The sequence below is a fragment of the Panthera tigris genome, chromosome D3 (genome assembly GCF_018350195.1).
Source record: "Panthera tigris isolate Pti1 chromosome D3, P.tigris_Pti1_mat1.1, whole genome shotgun sequence".
In the NCBI taxonomy this organism is placed as follows: domain Eukaryota; kingdom Metazoa; phylum Chordata; class Mammalia; order Carnivora; family Felidae; genus Panthera; species Panthera tigris.
The window spans coordinates 32,640,256-32,658,446 of NC_056671.1; the positions used below are offsets into that span (position 1 = coordinate 32,640,256).

An 18,191-nucleotide genomic window follows, 5' to 3' on the forward strand; every position below is an offset into this window, starting at 1 on the left:
AGCTTATAAATATTATAACAGATGTTAGGAATCCTGACTTCACACTGAATAAGGAAATAGGAAATAACAGACGGTCACACATAAAGGGTGTCAACAAACAAACGTACCCACTGACAGAGAGAATTTCGAAAGGAGAGTTGGTGACCCTGAGATGACCTAACCAGATAGGAGGAAACAACAGGGAAAAAAGGAGGTATGTTTGAAGGCTGGCTTGTCCCTTCTTTCATTTAATCACTCACAGGGGAAAAACTCTGTTGCACCCCCCCTGTGCCAGATGGATGCTCAGGGAGGTCACCTTCCAGGTCTCTGCTGTGTAAGCCCATCAAACATGGAACCTTACCACAATCACAGTCATCCACAACCAGAAATCCAAGAGCTCCTATTCTAGTCTCCTCTGTGAGGAGAAAGACCCCTCTCATCTAAGGCAGTGGTTTTCCAACTCTCTTCTGCAGAACTCCAGAGGTGAAGGAGGGCCTGAGAAGCCCAACTCAGAGTTCAAGGGGAGCCTTCCTCTGAGGTCTAGGGTTCCCCTGGAGCTAGATGCAAAATGCCGCATACATATTTGAATTTTTCTGAGGAAAAAATTAGTGGTTTGCATTGGATTCTCCACATGGTGATGCCAGAAAGGTTAAGAACTTCTGCTCTAGAGAAGAGGGCAGAGTCCTCATAAGGGCCTTCTCGGGTGGAGAGCAGCCTTCCAGGTCTGCTGGTCTGGGCTGGCACAGGAGGGTGCATCACTGAGGACCGGCAGGGGCGCACCATCAGCCAGTGGACCTGGGGCCGCATCCGTCTTGGAAAGTCTGCATGGGGTCACCAAGCAGACACAAGTCCCTCCAGAAATACGCCAAGTGGCTTAGCCGAGGACAGCAGAGACTTCCCCTGGGCGCGTTATAGGAAGTAGACCTTTCTCAGTATTTGTAAGGTAACATATTGACATAAGGGTCGTCAAGATGACAGTAAGATGAATGAAAACAACTGTGTGTTTACCACGCTGTCTTAGAGGCAGACTGTAAGGCTCCCTGTTTCACATCTGCTCCCCGCAACCGGCAGCCTGGCACCCCGAGTCAGACGCTGGCAGCATGTTACTAGGGTGTCTTCCCGATGAACACACCTACCTGTGCGAAGGAAACCTCTTTTGCAGCTCGGAAATAATTAAACCTTCCACAAGGTGATCTGTTTCTGTCACGAGGTCTGCAGCTGATGTTTTTGTTGAGACGCGTTTTTCCTCAGAAAGGGCTTTCCTGATGATCTGAAATGAAAGTACATAAAAGTACAGGAGGTGGTTAAACCGACGAGCTCCCTCGTCTCGCAGAGACATTCATGCCTCCTGTGGGCAACTCTGAACAAAAGAGGTGGCAGGTGTGGGTTTGAGGGCCACCGGCTGCTTCTAACATGGGCAGGCCGCTGGGGTTCAACATCACACACAAGATCTTCTGCTGGGAGTTCAGTGAACCTAACTACCCGCTATTCCTGCGCCAGAAGGTGGGCTCACTGGTTGAAGCCATCCTGCCCAGCCTGTGAGCAATTCTTTTTTTTTTTTAATTTTTTTTTTAAGTTTATTTATTTTTGAGACAGAGAGAGACAGAGCATGAACGGGGGAGGGTCAGAGAGAGGGGGAGACACAGAATCGGAAGCAGGCTCCAGGCTCTGAGCCATCAGCCCAGAGCCCGACGGGGGGCTCGAACTCACGGACCACGAGATCGTGACCTGAGCCGAAGTTGGACGCTTAACCGACTGAGCCACCCAGGCGCCCCGTGAGCAATTCTTTGAAGGAAAAGACACAGTGGTTCTGAAGAGTGTGAAGTTTCAACCCGTGGAAGATTATGTAACTAACACCTCTGCCCCAGAGAGTCCCGGGAATTTGATTTCAGTGTAAAAATGTATTTTCCCTAATTCACTTTACACATCACATGGAATGGACTATGCTCTTGAATCCAGATTACAAACGTTCCAACAAGGAGACCCGGGAGAGGTTAAGAGGCACTTCACCAACAGGAAGTCCCGCTCTCCCTGCTGCTCTGGTCAGGGCGCTACTGACCGTCCAAGGGGAACGTGCACATGGGCTGGCTTAGGTGCCAGGACCTCACTGATCCCCAGTTCTGGGCTCACAGGCAGGCTCTGTGGATGTGCAAGCCCCAGAACATCCGGTCCAAACCCGCTGCGCTAAATGCAGAGGTGAGGTGCAGAGGGAGCCTCCCAGCACCGCCTCGTGCCTGGCCCAATCTGGCTCTAGAAACCCCTGGAGGGCCCAAACAGGAAGGTGTGCGGAGTGGTTAATCCGTCACAGGACACTTGGGAAGGATCAGGTCTACTCTGTGAAATAAATAAAAAGTACTCCTTCTCTAGCCCGGGGCTTTCTTTTCATTTTTGTCGGTTGTAACAGCTCAGTGTCTCCTTCAGCACAATGACAAAGTCAGGACACCTAAAAATGACTTCAGACCTTTCCTCCCAAACTGGCTACCATCCCAAGATCCTGCATTTCTTTCCAAAGCACCGCCAATCACACAGCTACCCAGACTCGACATCCTTTGACTTATCCTTCTACCTTAATGCTTCCTGAGTGCCTCTTTCATGGCCAGCCTGTGCTATGTACTAACGGTGCTGAAAGGCAGGAGGGCAGGAAAAGATGACCCCCAAGTCTGCAGAGAGGAAGAGGACCTCAGATGGGATTTTAAAGAATAAGCAGGAGACCCTGAGACATTGAGCAATCCTCAAATTACTGCCCTCATCCTAGAGCTGGACAAAACAGTGCTGAGCCTAGACAGGTTTTGTTCAGTTTTTCATCTTGGTTGCAAACGGATACATATTACAGAAAATGTGGAGTGTAATTTTGTAAATAATGTGAACGACAAAGCATATAGCACTCACGTATAATCCATTAACATTTCTATGCCAGTCCCCAGACTGTCTGCCACTTGGGGACTTCTATTTGCAATATTCTGCTTAGCACTGTCAGGTTGATCTCCTTAAAACATCAATGTGCACACAGCAAGTTCCTACCAGACAAATCTCCACAGGTTCCTTGTTTTTAAATTTGAAACTTCTCAATCTAGCTCATGTAGCATCTGCCCTTGTCCTCCAGGGATCCCTAAATTTTGGGCTAGTCTAGACCTCCTATTTGTAGGTCATTTGGCAGTGAGCTTGCATCTTGTATGGAAAGTCAGTGTGGAGCATGTACGGGGGGGGGGGGGTATGGTGTGTGTTTATATGTGCATGTGTGTGATGTGGTTTATATGTGCACGCAGGCAACGTCTGTGTGGTTTATACATGGGCGATATGTGTGGTTTATGTATTTGTGTATGTGATACGTGTGTGCTTTATGTGTGCATGTGATGTGTGTGTGGTTCACGTGTATATGATATGTGTGGGGAGGTGTGAAGGGAGTGTGTGTGGTTACGTGTGGGGTATGCATGCAGAGGGAAGGGGGGAGGTGTGGGGAATGTATGCAAGCAGAGGCAAGGGGAGAGGTGTGAAGGGAGTGCATGTGGTTATGTGTGGGGTATGTATACAAGCAGAGGGAAGGGGAGAGGTGTGGGGAGGTGTGGGGTATGTATGCAAGCAGAGGGAAGGGGAGAGGTGTGGGGAGATGTGGGGTATGTATGCAAGCAGAGGCAAGGGGAGAGGTGTGGGGAGGTGTGAAGGGAGTGCATGTGGTTATGTGTGGGGTATGTATGCAAGCAGAGGGAAGGGGAGAGGTGTGGGGAGGTGTGGGGTATGTATGCAAGCAGAGGCAAGGGGAGAGGTGTGGGGAGGTGTGAAGGGAGTGCATGTGGTTATGTGTGGGGTATGTATGCAAGCAGAGGGAAGGGGAGAGGAAGACTAGAGGACATACCACCAAAGCCTCTCAAACTTCACTGTGCATGAGTCAGTTATCTGGGGTCTTGCTGAAGTGAAAACTATGGTGGTTAAGTAGGTGTGGGGTTTGAGGTCTGATGTTCGCATTTCTGACAAGTTCCATGGTGACACCGATGCTGGGGGCCACACTGGAGTAGTTGGGCTGAGAGCAGGTTCTCAAACCCCAGAAGGAGGAAGAGTCCCCTGGGGGTTGGGTGTTCTGACCCAGCACCACACAGAAGTCCTGGGACCTCCACCCTGAGAGGACACAGGCTTCTGGTTTCATGTTACACTTGCCCCTACCCGCACATGTAGTAAGCATTTGTACAGTTCAAGATTATGATTCCAACCATGCACCCTGCAGCCTCTGTGTTGAAGCCAGAGCGGTTTTTAAACATATGTCAGCTCCAATCACTTTAATGCTTAGAACTACGCAAAGACTGCCATGGCTTTCAGGAAAAACCTAGACCTACAAATGTCACCTCCCATAGGCCACTCCCAGTCTCGCCATCCTTCTGCCACTCTGGTTTTCTGGCTGGTCCTAACCAAATCTCTTTCTATTCCAGGGACTTTATATCTTCTAACCTATCCAGAACTTCTTGCCATCTGAAATCATCTCACTTGTCCCTTTGTTGATGGTATGTCTCCCCCAGGAGAGCAGAGGCACTTTGGTTCCCTGCCACACCCCTAGCCTCTAGAACCATACCTGGCATAGAGTAGGTGCACAGAAGTCTTTGAATCATGAAGAAAATACACATCAAACTGCTTGGATAGACTCTGCACATTTTTTCCAACTGGACCATTAGCGCTTATATGAACACTGACCCCCTTGGTCTCTTCGTTTTGTTTCACTGTGGGTTTTTGGTTGTCCTGTGAGAAAGTTAAGATGGACTTGGAGTCTCCTCCTCCAGGCTCCATCCACTGGCCCCCCCCTCCTGGAGCCAGCCCGAATCTGCTTTATGGCCCCCGTGTCCACTCACCACACCACAACCAGAAGGGCTTGCTAACCCCCTGACCTTAATCCCAGCATAAAGCACTTAGGGGCTCCCTAGACTCTGAGGATACAAAACCCCCCAGGTGGCATACCATAGCTCTTGAGACGTGGTCTCCTGGCAGAGACTTTAATCCCAAGTAGCCAGTATCCTCTTCTTCCTTTCAGGGAGAGAAGGCCCAAGTTTAGCAAGACTCAACAGTCCACACCTCTCTGCCTCTCAGGCAGGTAGGCATGGCCCTGCTTTCTGCCCAGGAGGATGTGAATGGAGGGCTACGTGCAACTTGAGTCACACCATAAAAGGCCACTGTTTGCTCACTACTCCCTCCTCTCCTTTCCCCCTTTGCCACCAGCTGGTGACGTAGCTGTGGGGGTGAGAGGTCAGCTTTGGTCATGTGGGAAGTGAACACCTCCTTAAAGCATCAAGCACCAAGGAACCTGGGTCCCTGGGTGACTTGGAGAAGCACAGCCCCCGTTTCCCCAGATCCCTAACTGGGCTGTTGTGGGAAAGAAAGAAACCTGCCTCGCTTCTGTCACTGGTCTGTGAACAAAGCCAAGCCACCAACCTAACAAATGGGCCTCACCTAAACTCTGCATTCTCTCTCCCTCCCCTCCCCGCTCCATGACTGTTGGGCTCCAGCCTAAGTGAATCATTCACTCTCAAGTCTCCCCTCCGACAGAACCGCCAGCCTTCTTCTGGCCCATGTGGTGACTCAGCTCAGATGTCACCTCCTGTATGATGGGTTTCCAACATCTGCAGGCACAGCAGGGAGGGCACTCACCCTCTCAGCGTGCTGCTAGGGGACTTACACAAACCACACAGCTGGCCTCTTGGGATTCCACGTCAGTGCATGCCGGCGAAGGAGCCCCATCGGTCCTGTCTAGGTATCCACCTTCCACAGGTGGATTTTGTGGCCTACACGGGGGCTGCTACACAGTCAGGTGTTGGTGGACATTGGAATGAAGATTTCTTGGTTGCTACACACTGAGCTCATAGGTGACTAAAGTCTGGAAGACTTTTTTAGCAAGTGCTCTTGTGAAGCCATATCTAACCACCCTGGTATTTATGCATTTGGTCTTTAAGATCCAAAATATACACAACCCTCGTATGTTGAGGAGATGCATGCTCAGGGACCTGTGTGAGCAGTTTGGGCAATGTCTGATGTCATCTGGGCACACTTTCCAGAGGACCCAGGCCCTAGCTACAAATCACACAAAGGAGGGGAGATTTATGGATTCAGGAGGAAGGTGTCGAATCACGCTCTTTTTCAAAATATTTCTGGTCTGTGTCTATTAATATTTATGACTGTTCTGCCGTGACTGTTTCGACGTGGGCATGTGTCACAAGGAAAGCCATGGGGCTTGAATGTGCCCGTGTCCGTTAACGGTGGGGCAGGCCACACCACCCTCCGTGTTCACTGGCAACTTGAAGCGGTGCTGGGGCCAGCCCTCTCTCCCCTGCCGCAGCTCCTCCAGGCCCTGGATCCCATCCACTGGGACACCTGAACTCCTCCCTCTCGTCGGGTTACACACCCAGATATGTGGACCCTACTTCTGAATGACTTCCCAGAACTACGCTAACCTCACTTTGCCTGCCTTCACTTGCCCGTGTTGCTCAACCTCCAAACCTCCTGTCTTGCCCCTTTGCAGCGTCGTCCACCCGGAGCCCAGTGGCCTCTCCAGAAAGCAGATCTGTCTCCTGGCACACCCTGTGACTTGTCCTCTCCCTGCCCCACTCCATGCCGCCTTGGAAAGGATGGCAGGTCCCATGTCCTGTGTGTGAGGACGTCTGTGGCCAGCCTGGGTGACACCTGTCCCCCTTGCCATGCCCAGTCACTCTCTGCTGTTTGCTCTCCAGCAACTTCATCTTTGGACGGACATTCTTTCTCCTGCAAGGGCCAAGCCTATTTGTCCTTGAGGACCCTGCTCACGCCCGTCTCCTCCAGGAAACTGCCTGTGTAGCCCTCCGCCCTCTCACCCTGGGTGAGGCCCTTCCCCTTGGCTCAGCGGTTCCCGCAGCACCGAAGGCACATCTCAGTTGCTGCATGCACTGCACTGCTTTATCAGTATAAGGCACTGTCCAGCCTCTTCCACTAGATGGGAAGTGGCTGGAGGGCAGGAGCCCTGCCTTTCATCTTGGCAGGTCCAGGACCCAGCCTTCCCCACAACACTGCCCCTCAGGCTCTAGACCCGGCAAGGCGACGTGCATTACAGTGGGACAGCACAGACTTATCAGGCGGGCTCCCACATCTGGGAAAGCTAGACAAACCAGCAGCCTCCTTTCAGTCCCCAGTGACTTGAAAACACTAGTTCTTTGGGGAGGAAATGCATATGAAAAATCCCCCGGTCTAGAATGCAGTTCCTGCTTGTACCCATTTCATAATATCAGTAGGGAGCACAGATGATAAACCTACAGTTTAGAATCACACAGATCTGAGTTCCAACTCCACTTGGGAGACTGTGGGGGGCATCACTGAGCTTCTCGGAGCCTTAGTTTCCTCATCTGTAATAACAGTGGCACCTCAGACACTGTTGTTGGAAGAACTAAATGAGGAATCCCATGTCATGGTCTTGGGACGCAAAATGATTTCTATGTACACAAGGACGTGCACCACTGTTATTTTTGAGAGCAAATGCCTGACGGAACTTAATGACTTACGGCAAAAATCAAAAACCTATACACAAGGTACAGATCTCAAATGGGATCCTAAAATACCGGGTTAAGAAAAGATTTATTCTTAAATGTTCCTACACTGCAAGGAAGGGCGACGAGAGAGTGCTGTATTTTTTTCAATCAATCAGCAGTAGACTCACACAGCCCCTGCCTTCCACCACAGTCCCATTCACAGGGGGTGGCCGTGAGGCTGTCAGGGCACTTCCCTGCTAAGCCCTTTACCACAGCTATCTTTGCTCTTAACACTGTAAACATGCTCCTTCTGCCAGCAGTCAGTTAGTGTATGCTGTTTTTTAATTAATGTTTTTCAGCTACTCACTAACTAAGCATGCACTTCACAGACCTCCTGGCCTGGGCTTTCCCTCCAGATAACATTCTGTTAATGTTTAATATATAAAATATGAGCCTTTAGTCACTGACTCCTGAATTTCAAACCTAAAAGAAGGGAAACCATCGGCTTCCGTGTCAGAAGCATCATTCGGGGATGTGTCCCAAAGCCTCCTTCTGGTCTCTACACCATCTTGGTTCTACATTACTGTCCCCAAGTCTGCTATACAATTAGTACCCATAACTACAGAGCAACTTGTGTGTGTTCCAGAACGCATGGACCAGCACACCCCCCCAAAAAAACTCTGCCAGAAGCGGGTTTCTAATAGGCAACAGGACTTTCCTCTGTTGGACTGGGAAAAATGTGACGATTGGAGGTGCAGTCCTGACGATACTGACTATACATTTCAGGTTCTAAACATATCTGAACACAAGTGAGTGTGATGTGATGGTTAATTTTATGAGTCAACTTGACTGGGCCATGGGGTACCCTAAATGTTTTGTCAAATGGTAGTCTGGGCTTTTCTGCAAGGGTGTTTTAGGATGAGATTAACATCTTTCAACGTTTTTTTTTTTTTTTTTTTTTTTTTATTTATTTTTGGGACAGAGAGAGACAGAGCATGAACGGGGGAGGGGCAGAGAGAGAGGGAGACACAGAATCGGAAACAGGCTCCAGGCTCCGAGCCATCAGCCCAGAGCCCGACGCGGGGCTTGAACTCACGGACCTCGAGATCGTGACCTGGCTGAAGTCAGACGCTTAACGGACTGCGCCACCCAGGCGCCCCGGATGAGATTAACATCTTAACTAGCAAAGCGGATTGCTCTTTGTAATGCGGGTGGGCTTCATCCAATCAGTTGAAGGCCTGAATAGAAGGAAAGATGGATCCTTCTCTGAGTGAGAGAGAACTCTCCAGCAGACTATCTTTGGTCTTATTCTGCAACATTGGCTCTTCTTGCCTATGGCTTTTAGGCTGGCTCACTGGTTCTCCCTTGGTCTTCAGCCTGCCAGCCCACCCTGCAAACTGGACTTGCTGGCCTCCAGTTGGTTGTTTCTCTGGAGAATCCTAATACACAGGACAATCAATAAAGCCCACAAAGTGAATTCCATGTGGCTCTCCTGTGGCATACGGGTCAGCAGTTAACATCTGCTAATAACTCACAAATGAACCTAATCACGGGAATGAGAAGGAGCTGGTTAAAGCAGAGGTGGGCCATGGATGCCGGGCTCTCAGGCATCACAAGCCAGCGAGTCTTAAAGCTCTCCAGCGTCACTGCCTCCCTCTTCAGCTTCATGGGCGTTTCCTCCAACTTGCTATCTCTACTTTTTAAAGTCCGGTCACCCCCCGCCCACTGTCTTCCTGATGCCCCGGCACTCCTCTGAACCAGCCCCACTGGGCGCCTGGCCACCTCGGGTGACACATCCTGAGGATAACCTTCCCCCACACCTCAGCTGCCTTTTGTGCCACCTGACCCTCTCCACCTCAGACCATTCCTTACAAGAGGCACATCCCAGATCGCAGGCTGGGCCCCGCCAGCAGGGGCCGCTCCCTGGATCCCACCTCCTACAGCTTGGTGGCCGCGCCATCACCCTGTTGAGGGCTCACCCTGCCCTGGCACCATTCCAAGCAGTTCACGCGTACCAACTAGCGAACCCTCAAAAGAACTCTGACGTAGTGATAATTAAGTTGAAGATGAGGAAACCAAGGCACAAAGAAATAAGGAAAGTTGCCATGGTCACAGCTGTAAGTGCAGGAAAAGGGATTGCACGGCAGGTGCTCCAAATCTTCCGTCGCTGACCAGAGCCAACCCCCCAGGGACTCCTGAATCCCTATCAGGTGTGGGGTTCCCAAGCAGTGGAACGCACCCAGCTGCCTGCACCAGAAACCCCTAGGCTCTTCACAACTAGGTCTCCTTCACCTCACAATTCACAGCCAAGGCCGCCCACAACACCGTCACTGAGACTCATGTTGGTCAGTTTGAGCACAATAATCCCTGCAACCCCACCGTCCACTGAGGGTCTCCTCAAGCCCCCCAAACTTTGCCCACCCACTGGCCTGACCCTCCTCTTCCAACTTCAGCTTCAGCCAACGTGCTACGTGCTTGCCGTTCCTGCGTGCCGCCTTGGCTTTCTCCCCTCGGGGAGTCCATCTTCTCTCTCTGCCCTGACACCCTCACCTTTCCCGAGCCTGTCACCCAACTTCTCTAGGGAATCCCGCTTTTCCTTTTAAAATCACAAGTGCAGGTATGACTTCTTCCAGGAAATTGTCCCCCATCTTCCAGGGCCTGGGAAGACGGCCGCCACAACCATCCTGCATGCTGTGATCATTGGCTAAGCCACTCGTTGTCCCAGGAGGCCTGGGGAGGGGGATGGGGGATGGGGGGTGGGGGGTGGGGGATGGGGGGTGGGGGGTGGGGGATGGGGGGTGGGGGCTCCAATGCCCACTGCATGCTGAGTGCACCACCCAGGTAGCCCAGGCACTGCCGGGACAGTGGACGCAGAGATCCTGAAACTGGCTTAGCTACAAGGACGTGGCACCACCACTCAACTGAATTCTTCCCTCATCTCCCATGGGAGAAAGATGTGAGCCCACCAGCCTTCGGCTGCAGCCTGATGAGGCCGAGAGACAGGGAGTAGCCCGGATACAAAAGTCCCCTTCTCCTCTCTAAACCTCAGGCTAGCTGGAAGAGCTCAGCTCCACCCCCCCCCCAGGGCTGGGGAGTGGAGTGGGGGGCTCTGGAACTCACTAGCATCGTTTCCATTCTCTGGCTAAGTGGTAAGATTTCAGCCTACTCTCCCCGCCAGCCCCAAAGACTGTAAACTCCACTAACGAGGGCTCCATTAGGTTAGCAAGTAAATATCTCAGGGCCACAGAGGCTGATTCACCTTCACGTGGGAGTGACACCAGCCTTTGCTTCCATCCCTTTAGTAAGATGTGGGATTTCATGGACTCCTCCTGCCAGGGCAGATGCAAATGCCTCTGAAACAATGCATGTGCTCTCATCCCCCACCCCAGCTTGTTAGCAAAATGGGCATAAGAAACATGCCTCTTTCCTTACAACAACACACAAGGAAAATGGCAGTTGGCCTCACACACAGGGTCAGGGAGAGGTGGGCCCAGGACACTTGGACCACATGTGCCCCACAGAGGGCAGCTGCTACTCTACGTTCGCCAGTTGTCTCTCGGGAGTTCCATCTTGGCGGAGGTTTCAAATGTTGGCAAAAGTTTTACAATTGTAAGTGCAGGCTGACTCCCCACCCTGCAGAGCTAATCAGGAACAGGAGGCCTGGACCCGGGGCACAAAATGCAGCACGGGGCCGAGGGGAGGTGGGGGACAGAAGGCGGGAAGTGGGGAAACTGCCACCAGCCACCTCCCTTCCTCCAGCGCCCAGTGGGAGAGGGGCAGGGAGTCTCTTCTGAAAGAAATAAGTGACCTGAGACCTCCACACACTGACGTCTGGGAATCTCCCAGAGAAAATCCAGGAGGTTAACTTGGGAGCACCCTAAGGCGGAGTCCACGGGTGGACAAACCGGCTCTCTCTTGGTCCCGGAACCTGGCCTTAAACCCCAGCCCGGGCCATGGGCTCCCAGATTGGGGTCTCCACCCTCACCCTGTGCCCTGAACTCCAGATACAAACTCAACACCTCCACTTAGAAATCCACTGGCAATTCAAGCTTGACGTGCTCGAAACACACTTGACTTCCACCTCCAAACCTGTTCCTCCTGCCCTTTCCCCATCTTGGAAGATGGCAAATCCATTCAACCAGTTTTGCAGGCCCAAACCCTGGAAGGCATCCCTGCCTTTTCTCTGGGTCTCACACTCTGCCTCCATCCAACAGCAAGCCTGGCAGTTCAGCCTTTGAAACGCATCTGTTTTACCACCTTCTTCACTTTTGCCCAATCAATCCACCCTCATTTCTCACTTGGACTACGTGAACAGCTTCCTATCAGATATCCAATTCTGGTCCCCAGGGACACTGTAGGTCCCACACAGCAGCTAGGGTGAGCTCCCTGTCACCCTGTAAGGGCCCCACACAGGACTGCCCAGAACCTCATTATCATACTCAGAGTAAAGGTACAGTCTTTGTCAGAATCACTCAATAAATATTTGTTCAGTGCCTGAACACATTTGTAATCAGCATTTTAGTGCCACCATTGTAAAAACGAGATAACCAAGAAGCACATGACAAGACACTTAGGTTGATTAGTCGTATGGGACATGCAAATTAAAGCAATGAAATACCACCTGAAACCCATCAGACTGGCTACCGTGGAAAAGACAGACAATACCAAGTGTCGTCCAAGACATGGAGCAGCAGGAACCCTCACCCATGCTGGTAGGAGTGTAAATTGGCACATCCACTGTAGAAAACTACCTGGCAGAATTTCACACCTGATGACGCAGCAATTATTTCACTCCGATCATTAAAATATCCCCAGTAGAAACACATACATACGAAACCAAAAGACACAGGCAAGAATGTTCCGAGCAACATTATCCATAACTCCAAACTGGACATCATCCAAAGTTTCCTCAAGAGTTGAATAAACAGTCATTTATTCACATAACAAAATGCAGCAGTGGTTCTCAAAGTGCTGTCTCCCCCCCCCCCCCCAGAAGCATCAGGATCAGCTGGGAACTTGGTGGAAATGCTAATTCTCGGCCCTGCTCCTCACCTAGTGGGTCAGACACTCTGGGGAGGGGGCTGAGTCTGCCTTTACAAGCTTTCCGGGTGCTTCTGATGCATAAGACAGTGAAGACCATTTCTCTACAGCCATGAATCTGATGAGTTTAACAGCCCTGAGTAGATCATCAAACATTCTGCTGGGAAGTTCAAAGATGACTATTAGTAGATACACAGAAAGCTAAGCAAATGAAAAAACACACTTTTTTTTTTTTTAAAGGAAAATACATGTTGCATGAGAAAGAAAATATGTAATACAACTATAATATCCAACTCAACCATGCATTACAATTGTATAGTCAACAGAACATGAGCTTATGACGATGGAACGGATCAGGAAATGCAGCTCACAACATAAATGCAGTGTCTACAACAGACAACTCCAGAGCGAGCAGTGGAAGCCTGTGATTCAGAAGACAAGTGTAACTATCAGAAAATTGAAAACCGTGACCTCTGGGGAAAAGGATGAGCATGATAGAGGACAGGGCACTGCTGTTTTTCATAACAGTCCTTTCAGGGGTATTTCACTTACTAAATTCCCCGTGTGATATACCGGATAAAAATTAAAACCACAAATCAAAAACGACACTGCGTGGGCAAAGCCAGCCAGACAAGGGGGTTACACTGGGCCAGAGCCCACCGATGTGTGTTCTCCACTCTGGGAGCCAGAGGTGGACACAAGAGCATCCATGTTCAGAGCACACTGTAGGGAAGACACAGCAACCAGACCAGAGATGAACAAAGCCGGAAGCACCACAGGAATGATGAGGAGAGTCACATGGGAAGGTCCATGAAGGAAAGGGTTGAGGAGCTGAACCCTGGAGGGAGGGTATGGTCGTCAGGGAGCATAAGAAAGGCAGGAAAGCGCAATGTGTTTTGAAAATGCCAAGTAGTTCAATCTGGCTAGCCAGAGGGTTGGTCCACGCAGGGGCTTTAGGGACAACAGCCTCACTTCTCAAGACTGGGCTTTGGGTAGGTAAGGCCAACTAGAGAGGATGGATGTCTGGAGTACTGAGTGAGGGTGGATCCTGGGCTTTTGGTGTCCTGCCTTGTCCTGAGATTTTGTCACCAGTGAGCAGAGATGAATTTACTGTGAAACTAATGAAGCTGAGGCTTCAAGGCTCCCAGGGACCTTAGCAAGGTGTTCACATGATCACACATGAACACCTTTTTTAAGTCTGCAAAATCAGCTATTCTGACTGCAGATATAACCACTGTCTCTTTCCACTGTGACCTCCATTATATTTTGTGTCAGGTGGCACTGGCATTTTTGGCTGAAGGCAAGTTGAGTGGAGATGAAATTGCCTCTGGGTTTGATGGAATATATCTGTGGGGTTTGCCGTCACATCTGTCTGTAAGTTATTATTAGCCATCCTGTGTAGGAATGGCTTCCAGAAATGCTTCCACTGTCCACCATGCCGAATGGCTTGGCATGGTGACATGAAGGGCAGGGCCAGAGGAGCGTGTGAGCATGCGTAGCGGCAACCGGCACACAGGACCGTGGAAAGAAAGAAGCGACCATATGGAACTAGAAGCTAGTCTGTAGAAAACTCTTCCCTATCTTCTCACAACTAGCATATAAAACTGACAGGATTCTCAAATTTGATGGCGATCCTAAAAATGTATATAGTCCTACCCATAATAAGTTTGAAGACTAAATAAACTTTTCCAAACTATCAGTAATCAATTTCAATCAGTCGTGCTACTGGAGAGCCTGAACTTATCCTCCTACTGGCTCCATAGAAAACACTACAAAATCACAGTCATTTGAAGGCACAAAGAGCATGAAGCCAAAAATGTGAGAAAAGTATTACAGAAGGTTGAGAAGCAGCTACAGAATTATTTTTATGCATTTTGTCATATTTGTTAGCATCTTAGAATTTATACTGTTGTGATTTTTCTTATTCTAAGTGATGTTTATACCTCATTTTGAATTTGTAATTTTGTATTTTTTTCTTAAAGAGGGCTCCTAAGTTGTCTGAGTTTCAGGCCTAAACAAAACCTAGATCTACCCCTACAGGAGTTTTCTGAGATACTTTTGCTCACACGTCAAAGATGACAAACACCCATTCCAATGAATATTACTATTTGTATTTGCGGTGGCGACAGCAGTGGGGCTCAAGTCACTCCCCTCCCCAAAGCCCAGCAGCCAAGTGGCTGGGCACTAGGGCTGCAGTGGCACCAGCATGGGTGGTTGGGCACCGCAGGAATGGGTGGTGCAGAACACTGGGAGGCCGTGGTGGAGAGGGCAGCCAGCACTTTGGGGCAGGTTACTTTTGCGGAGACCTCTTAGGGTGGGGCAAAGGGAGGTGGCGGCAAAGTGTGTAGGGCTGCCCTGAGCCAAACCAGCATCTGAAAGATGAAGGGTGGCAATATTTATCTCTTGGGAGGCCCTCCCCCCACCCCCGAGCACATATAGAACTATATAGCATATATGAACATGTATAGCATATATTTCAGCATATAGAACCCAGACTTGGGAATTCACACAGAACTGTCTCAGGAGAAGCTGAGAGGAGCAAACTTAAAATAGCGGAACATCGGGTACGGGTGAGGGGGTGGGCATGTTGGGCCACAAGGCCACTGTAACTGTGCCAAATACTCCTTTAGCTAAGGAGAACTCAGAAAAGGATCACCATTAACTACCTTTTCAGCCCTCTTTGGGCTATCTGGCCAAAGGACAGATTTTCTCCAACCAGCACCCCATTCCTGTGAGATCGTTAATAAGACAATCTGTCCCACTTTACATAGGTTGCAATGACCTTGTGTGGCTTCTGTTTGTTCCAGCCATAGACCATTCCGGCCACTCTCCCCTCCACTGCCCGGCAGGCAGGAAGCATCACATAATGCCCAAGAGGGAGCCCAGAATCCTGGGCTCCCTGACCAGACTCCTAATGGCAGAATCTTTATTTTACCCCTCCCCCACTCTCAAAAAAAGTTTTTTTGTTATTGGCAAGTTATTAAAACTTAAGATATCTCTTAATAAGACCCTTAGAATTGTGCCTACCATACTGCAAGTTCTATATAAGCATCTCTTCAAATAAAAGTTTTAAAAACCCTTCCATTTCTTCATGGATCTACATTTGAAAAACCATAAAAACCCATAACAACTCACCAGGATTTACACAGTGGTGTCCAAATCCTAAACTTGCTTCTCCTTAAAGCTTCAAGGGAGAAGAGTTTTACGGTGGAATCTAAAAGTTATTAAATATCCTGATGATGCTCATTCTGGAAAGGAAGTGAGGGGCCTGGGGGGGGGGGGCGGAAAGCAAGTGCTCCCTGTACACAGTGGATGTGCTTTCCAGGAAGAATGTTTGTCCTGCAGCTACAAACTTCAGCCTTGTAGCACTCAAGGTTTGGGGTCCTCTTTTCCCACTAGGAAGGAGACAGAGTCAAAGGGTGAAGTCCCACAACCCACCTTTTAAGTCATGCCTTCCCTACAGGCTGAATCTTGCATCCTTTAAACCACAGAGGGAGGGCCCTCCAACACAAAATGTGTCTAGTCGGTGTTGAAATGAACTTTTAAAGAGGATTAGAGGATTCACACCAAGGTGAAGCACTATCCACTATGCAGGTGACAACTCGGCTCAAACTCCGCATTGGTAACAGCCTGACTTTAACACCCAGGGAAAACCAGCAGGGCATTTTCATACTGCTAGACCTGAAAAAGAAAGTGCTGTTTGGATATAAAAAGTCAGTCTGCTCACACTGTTACTTCTGTCCACCTTGACCCTCCAATCACCAAAACACAGTCATGTACCGTAACAAGCCAGGCAGTAGTAAGCCACCTTCCCACTCAGTCTACCCGGACCCTGGCCGTCCTGGGAGAACCAACAGCGCTCATTCACTGCACAAGGACTTCGAATCTACAATGTGTCAGACACCGCTTCGGGTACAGAGGAAAACGTGGGGAACGAAACGCAAAAATGAAAGTGAGAAAAGAGTAGCTGCACTCTCTTTTCAAATTCAAGTAGCAGGTTCTTTTCAGCTCTGGTGCTTGATTTACGTCCTTTTTCTGGTCAGCGTTACCAAGTTCCTCCTAACACTGAATGGAACCACTTTTCCTCTGTTGGGTCGGAGTAGGTACGGATTTAGGTTGCTTGAGGAAAGACAATCAAACAGCAAGAAAGCCAGATCTCCCGAGGCAGGGGTTTAAACCTGGAGGCAACCACACCCACGTCCTGGCCACAGGATCTATTCAAGGTCCGTAAAAACAAACAGCTGCGGCATTCAAGCCTGGGAGGGCTTTTTAAAATCCTAGGGCTAATTTGCATAGCTAGTATATTCTAACCTACTCTCTCCAACGCAAAGGTCAAGTCACCTACAGTTAGACACTCAACACGGCCAAAGGAGAGGGGCCGTGTCAGGGATGCTTCATAGGTGGCCGCCCCCTCCACGGGAGAAAGGTGCTCACCTCCTCCGGGTCCTGGAATGGAGAAGGGAAAGGGACGGTCTGTGCAGTAAACCAACACAAAGGCTTCTTTCACCAAAACGCGCCCTAGCACCCTCGGTCCGCGGATACCAGACGCCCACCGCTCGCGGTCCGGCCGCGCCGGACCCACTCCGCACGCGCGGGCCACTGCCCCCAGCCCCGCGGCCGCACGCCGTGCGGGCCCGGCTCTCCCGAGCCCCGAGGGAAGGTCTCCTTCCGTCCGACAGGAGTTCTGCTCGGACTTTGCGAAGTTCCAAGTGGGCGTCCTACAGCCAGCGCGCCGCCCGGCCCGGCCCGACCTTGCCCGCTGGGGCTGTGCTCGTCCGGACCCCGCCGGGCCGGGGAGGAGGGCCGCGGCGCTCACCTGTCCCGCCCGCAGCGCCAGCTGCACGGCCGCCTCGAAGCACTCCTCCCAGGGGCCCCCGGCGGGCGCCTCCTCGTCCTCGCCGTTCGGCTTCATCGTGGCCTCGCCGGGCCCCGCCACCTCCAGCCCTCCTCGCCGGGCCCCCACCGGCTCCCGCCGCCCCGAAACTAGGCTCCGCACTGCTTCCTCCTCGTCCCGCCACTCCGCGCCTCGGTCGCCGCCAGCCCCACAGCTGTGCCCGCGGGAAGGGCAGGGAGCGGGCCGCGGCCGGGGGAGCCGCGCGGCGCGTCCCGCGTCCCGCCCCGGCCCTGCCCCGAGCCCCGCCCCTCTCCGCCGCGCATCCCGCTCCCCGCCCCACCCAGCGCCGAGCCCCGCCCCTCTCGGCGCCGAGCCCCACCCCCCTCCACCGCCCATCCTGTTCTCAGCCACTGCCGGTGCCCAGCCCAACCCCTCCAGCACCGAGCCCCACCCCCCCGGCAAGGATTCGGGCCCCACGCGGAGCCCTGCTCCTCTACGCCTCGTGCCCTCCTACCCCCCCGGCCCCACCCCCAACCCCGCCCCCGGCCCCGAGCCGCACCCCTCTCGATTTACGTCTAGCTTCTTGCTCCGCCAGGCCCCGCCCTGAGGCCGGCCTCTCCCCGTCAAACCCCGCCCCGCCAGCTCTCGGTCCCGCCCCGAGACCAGCCCCGCCAGCTCCACGCTGAACCCCGCCCCGCGCTCCTACGGCGAGAAGGGTGGGTGCTGGGGACTGTGGGCCAGGAACAGAAGCCCCGGAACCTGACCCGAGCAAGGTCCCGGGGCGGGGTTCGTGCGCGGCCAAGGCCACGACTGCAGCCGGGCACCCGATATGCAGTGGGCGCCGACGCGTCTGAGCCAGTTGGGGG

The 18,191-nt window shown here is 51.6% G+C and overlaps 1 protein-coding gene across 3 annotated transcripts in view; it reads right to left on the reverse strand.

The window, feature by feature from the left end:
• The window catches only part of IMPA2 (inositol monophosphatase 2), a 47,419-nt gene extending 29,798 nt beyond the window's left edge, over positions 1–17,621 (reverse strand). Inside the window, exons 1-3 of one of the 3 annotated variants that reach the window (XM_042961587.1) lie at positions 17,308–17,621; positions 4,921–4,986; positions 1,116–1,249 (exon numbers count right to left, since the gene is read on the reverse strand). In XM_042961587.1, coding sequence (XP_042817521.1) covers positions 1,116–1,249; positions 4,921–4,986; positions 17,308–17,403 — 296 coding nt within the window. In that variant the 5' untranslated portion in view covers positions 17,404–17,621. Of the gene's footprint in view, positions 1–1,115; positions 1,250–4,920; positions 4,987–15,626; positions 15,752–17,307 lie in introns of those variants that run through there. The other 2 variants (XM_042961589.1, XM_042961588.1) reach the window with 2 other exon arrangements.
• Positions 17,622–18,191: the final 570 nt, after the last annotated feature.